The sequence below is a fragment of the Dendropsophus ebraccatus genome, chromosome 8 (assembly GCF_027789765.1).
Source record: "Dendropsophus ebraccatus isolate aDenEbr1 chromosome 8, aDenEbr1.pat, whole genome shotgun sequence".
NCBI lineage: Eukaryota > Metazoa > Chordata > Amphibia > Anura > Hylidae > Dendropsophus > Dendropsophus ebraccatus.
The window spans coordinates 115094770-115100864 of NC_091461.1; the positions used below are offsets into that span (position 1 = coordinate 115094770).

Here is a 6095-nt window from a genome sequence, read left to right on the forward strand (position 1 = left end):
AGGGTTAAATTGACTTTTTTTTTACCTTTGTGACATGATTTTGTAGGCATCGGGAAGATGGCAGTCTACGTTTTCCATCTGAAATGGGTCGGCATCACAGATCTTGTCATCTGTACGGCCGTAGTTGGCACTTTCAATCATAATGACATCACTTCCCGGACATCGAAGATCGATCGGATATCCTTCACAAGCGAGTTCCCGTCTTACCAGGCCAAAGGGCAGTGCTGCTCGACTGAAACCTGAAAAAATAAAAGTGAAAATGCTTTGAAATAAAGATAGATCTTATACAGTTTTCAGTCAACATGACAAAGTCACATGATGCCAAAACAGACAATATGAAAGCAAATTTTTTTCTCTATCATTAGTCACTATTATTTCCACTGTCGGGTTTAACAATCAGTCGTGAAAGGTAACTGCAAAGGATTGGTTATTGGCAACTATGTAGATTGCTGGAAAATCTGTCAATTAACTGAGTAGGACCGCCCACTGGACTCCAGCGAGTAAAGTCTAGAATGAGTTAAGTCCAGAACAAAGTACAAGTTATACTGAATTTTATTCCTACAAACATATATATCAATCCTACTCTACAGATGATCCTACTCTACAATGATGGTAGATTAAAAATGCTGTGACAAATCTCCCTAAAAGGGTCACCCCATGCACCATTTTTGGTGGTGATATGACTATAAACCCTGCAAATTCTTATGTGACATCATCCAGTCACCCGTAATGACAAAAGATGGCCGGTTTGTCTAGGAAAGAGGACGTAATGGGATGGGCTGGGGATTGGATGACATCATACCAGGACCTGCGGGGGACCAAGGCATGAAAACTCATTTTCTATTTTCATATTGACACAAGCTATAAATAAAAAGATTTCAGTGCCTGGTTTACCCATTAAGTTTAGCTTTACACAAGAGTAATACAGGAAAAAAAAAAATCTCTGCACCCGTATTACAGCCGGATGTCCCAGCTCGACTGTGGATCTAATGACCCGAACTAATAGCAGCATAGATCCGTATGATGGAGTTAGTTTGGGTCATTAGACTTACGGTCGGGCTGACACATTTGGCCGCAATTGTAGCTGCATTACTTGCGTGGAAGTAGCCAAAAGGGCGCTCAGAAAAGGTTCTGTCCAACCAATCAAGCCATTCAGGCTTCCTACATGGTGTTTATAAAATGTGCCGAAGAACCATCTTCAAAAACTCAAGTGTATTTTAAATGAAAAACACTCTGTGTGAATATAATCAAAGGCTCACGTGAACTACACCTGGCCCATGGGGTTAACAGCAACTACTTTTATTCTGTTCCACCCTAACAGTGAGGAGCAGTCATCTCTTTATACCATATTAGAAAAGCAGAACAAGCCTCTTACTGTAGCCGGAGAGACAGATTCACAAACACACAGCAAGTGTGACAAACAAGATCTACTGTCTATATTTTAGGCGAGTTCCCATCACAACTTTGCCTACTCGATAATTCCCTGGGCGGTCTTCTCCTGTTTTCCTTGGCTCATCTGCACTGTTTCAGGTTGGATTATACCTAAGGGAGCACATCACTGAAACTCGCTGCTAAACACACACGATTCATAATATTCTCCCCTTCACTCCACCACCGTACACAACACTCTGCTACCTTGGTGTAGCAGCTATATAATAAAGGGAAATATCGTTTTTCTGAAAATAACTCCACTTCTGTCTATGGGCGATATATGGCATTGGCGGGGGCAACTTTCAACCAAAATGGAACTTAGCGCTCAAAGTTAATATAATAAAAAAAAAAAAAAAAAAAAAATACAGGTTTATATTAGCCACCTCACAAGGTCTATATGCAGCAGTTAAAGCGTGAGTCCACGCTCTTAGGGTACGTTCACACTGAGCAAATACGGCGGAAATGTGGGACACGGAGCACGGCGGGAGCTCCGCCGCAGAATCCCGCCGTGCTCCATGTCCTACAGTGAGTGGACGAGAGGGCGCGCGTGCGTCCCCTTCCTCTACTCTCTCCACTCAAAGAAGTGACATGTCACTTCTCTGAGCGGAGAGCCGCGGTAGCAGAGGAGCGCGCTCTCCCATAGACGGGCAATAACACAATGAACATCCCCTTATGCCGAATTTGGACACATTTCTGCAAGCCTCAGCCAAACCATGGGTTCAATGACCCGAATTGACAGCATCATAGTGACGCCATGGATCTAAAAAAAAAAAAAAAAATTGTCCCGGTGGGCAGCAACTCTGATATAAATAATGGGCATCATTAAATGACAGAGACTGCCAAACCTGTGGACGTCAAAAGTTTTTCTTAGAGATAAGCGAACTTGCCGACAGTTTGGCTTTGCACAAACCCGAATAGCGGCATTTGAATCCTGCTGCCTGGAGAAGGTGGATGCATCCCGAGGACTGTCTGGAAAACATGGATACAACCTATGGCAAGTTCGGAGAGTTCACACATCTCTAGTTTTTCCTCAATCAGGGTCTGGGTGATCAGACCCCCATGAATCACTAGAATCTCCAGGTTTCATCCACAACCTTCTGCTTCTTGCATGGCTGGGGCCTACACACAATATTCAGATTTTTCTTTTAAGTTTTTAAACTTTTTGAAGACCAAGTCAATGTCATGGAGTAGGGCGTAAAAGGGGGAGGATTTACATACTTGAATGACGAGTGTTCGCACCTCCCTGAAAATAAGTCCCCATTTTTTATTTTTTTTTTACCTTGGTGACATTTTTGGAAAGAAAAAAAAAACAAAAAAACAAAAAACACAACACTCCTCCCCCAATTTCGAGCTTAGACTACTTGGCAGCCACACAGTTTTGTTTTCTTTCCTTCTCTTTTTTTTCTTCTTGTAAGGTCAAAATTGTATATAAAAAGTGTAAAGTGATGTGTAAGCAGGAAAGCAGGATACATGACATCAGTGGCTAAACATGGCGAGCTCATTGCACACCTTGCGTTAGACCTTTAACAGGCCAATTAGGATGAAAAATGTTTGTGCCGGTTATGACAAAATGCAAAGACGCCGGGCAATCCGGTGGCACCACGAGGTAACGTGAACACTGTGTCCCCCAACTTTTCTCCATTAGCTCATTGCTAGAATATAGGGCTTCATTTTCCTCACTTTTTTTTTTACAAGCAAATAAAAAACTTAAAGAGTAGAACTTGTGTTATAAGTTTAATTGCCTCAAAATATAACCCCGGCATGCACGGCCGTCCAGGGTGTAAGCAGGAATAATCCCGGCTGATTACTCAGCACTTCACTGCTATTGGAACTGTGACAAGAGATACGAGTGATGTATTAGATCTGGCCGGAGTCGTGAACTCTGATTTTTCTTTAATTTGTATATGTTAATCACTGTTATACCAGTAAATAGATACATCTGGTGCTAATTTTTGGCCTGCAAGGTAAGAAGTGGCATAACTGTGTCTACGATAATGAGCACTGGGAACATCGTATACAGTGTGTGTGTGTGTGTGTGTGTGTGTGTGTGTGTATGTGTGTGTGTGTATATATATATATATATATATATATATATATATATAATTTTTATAGAAACATCATATTTGTAATTATTGTGGGTACAATTGTAGTACAATTATTTTGAAAAAGAATGTTAAAGTATAGAAATGTGTTTACTGTAACCTTTAAAAAGTGACAATTTCTATATATATTTTTCATAATTATCTTGCCATAAATTTCAAGGGTTTTTCTTCACACTCTGAGTTTAAAACAAAACACCAGGGGCATGCTATATGTTGGGGAAGGGGGTTCAATGAATACAGCTAAAAGGGGTAGTCAGGCAAAAAGAAAAAAAAAAAAAAAAAAATCAGTGAAATCGGCAGAAATCAGTGAAAAAAGGATGCTGCCGTGCAGCCGACGGCCACATTGACTTACATGGCTTTTGTGCAGGACTCAAAAGCGTAGTCGACCACACTTTTGAGTCCTGCACAAAAGCCGTGTACGTCCCGCAAATGAGCAGAACACAGTCACATAATGACTCCGTCCTTCTCATTAAAGTCAATGTGGCCGTCATGTGGCCGTCGGCCGCACGTCGGGCTGCACGGCAGCATCCTTTTTTCACTGATTTCTGCCGTGTAGCCCGACGTGCGGCTAAACACGAGATGTGAACATACCCTAAGATAGCAATTTTAAAGACAAGAAGTTCCTGACACATACAGAGGTGGCAGCAGAGAGCACTGTGTCAGACTGGAGAGAATGCACCACTTCCTGCAGGACATACAGCAGCTGATAAGATCTGAAAGACTGGAGATTTTTAAATAGAAGTAAATTACAAATCTATATAACTTTCTGACACCAGGTAATTTGATTGTTGTTGTTGTTGTTGTTTTTTTGTGTGTGCCAGAGTAAATATAAGTGAATAAGCCCCTGTAATAGGGACTTTAAAATATTGACCAGAATACTGTGTGTGAATATAGCCATACAGATAATTCTTCCTTGGAAAAATATGCAAATTTGCTTTTATCGAGAAAACAAAGAGGTGTACAGAGCCACCTACTGGAGAAAGCAGCCTCGTAAGTCAGTGGGGCCTTCGGACCCCCAGCTGTTGCACAACTACAATTACAATCATGGCAGCAAAGGTTTGGTTGTCAGGTCATGGTGAGGATTGTAGTTCTGCACCAGCCAGAGGGCCGAAGGTTTCCCATCTCTGCCATAAGTCAATGTCTGACCCATTAGATAGTGATGGCCGAGCCACAAAACTTTCTCCAAAACGATGCACCACTATCAATATTAAATAAAATAAAAAATTCTAAAAAAAATATTTATTCATGTTTTTTATTGTCCGTAAAATTTCTCATAAAAAAAGACAAGAATTATTATATTTGCTATATGCCAATGCAGACATGCGCTGCCTACAGTACACCACGTGCCCGGGAAATGAAATCCTTTACCATTATATTATATTTCTTTTGGAAGAATCTATTTGATCTGTTATAACGTGAAAAAACAAAAAACAAAGAAACTCGAGTCTTCTCTTGATCTACATACACATTAGCGAGAGAAGACAAAGCCTTAGGCAGTAATGAAGTGGCGCATTGCCTTTTGTTTCTTAATATATATAAGTCAGCTCTATTATTAGAGCTACACACAGACTTTACATTTTTTTTTTTTTTCAATAAGCAAAAAGGCCATTCAAACATCAGCAGGAAAAAAAAAAGAAAAAAAACCTCCTCCATTCAATGACAAATGAATAAAATTCCGCTCAATCCTTCAAGCCGGCGTTTGCTGCACCTACGGAGAAACACAATGTAACCCTACGGTGACCTTGAGGGCTCGTGTTATTGTTAGCGAGCGGCAATTAATCAGTTGAGAATTTGGTTATTTTTATTACACGGTTGCCCGAAATCCCAGTGAAACATTCCAACAAGGCCAGGGAGGGTAAAGGGAAAAAAAAAAAAAAGAAAAAAAAAGAAAGAAGGGCGATCAGGGGCCCAGGTTACGATTAAACACCGCGTTCTGGGAGAGTCTCTGGGTAGCCATAACAATGGTATTCAGATTTGGAAGTGACAGACCTTATGGTAATCCCTTCTCCTAATTAAATCAGTAGAATGAGAGTCTGAAGTGGTAAATAATAAATCACAAAGAATCCACAATCTTGTTGTCATGGAAACCAGTGCGCCGGCTGCCATAATTGCTGTGATAGGCACCTTGGCCTTTTTGACACCGAGCCTGATCTCGAATTCTGGTCATAGACTGAGAAAGTAGCTTTCCTAGACCTCTCAGGCAATCATGTAACATGCATTGAGCCGGAGTGAACAGGCGCGCAGGAACGCACAAACGCTTCATTCAAGGCCGCCCCTGCCTGTATCTGTGCAAGGTAATTAACTGGTATACGGCGCTATATTCACATCCAGGCCTCTATTGGAATCACGGCGGAGCTATTTAAAAGTCGCCCCGGTGGGGTCTCGCCAGACGTGTTTAGTAAAAGGATAGACTTGTAAAACATGGAGAATAGCCAAGGCCGCTCTCACCTAGCTCCCCATGGCAACGACCTCTAAACAAAAACATCTTAGTTGTTTGTTTTTAATCATGACTAATGACATAGGCCTAGGTCACCCAATGATATAATCCCATGTTAGAGGTCG

At 41.3% G+C, this 6095-nt stretch overlaps 1 protein-coding gene across 18 annotated transcripts in view; it reads right to left on the reverse strand.

Moving 5' to 3' along the window:
- The window catches only part of ADGRL2 (adhesion G protein-coupled receptor L2), a 179555-nt gene that overhangs the window by 90529 nt on the left and 82931 nt on the right, over nt 1-6095 (reverse strand). For all 18 annotated transcript variants that reach the window (XM_069981501.1, XM_069981496.1, XM_069981499.1 and 15 more), the window contains exon 3: nt 26-239. In XM_069981501.1, the coding sequence (XP_069837602.1) occupies nt 26-239 (214 nt within the window). The remainder of the gene's footprint in view (nt 1-25; nt 240-6095) is intronic.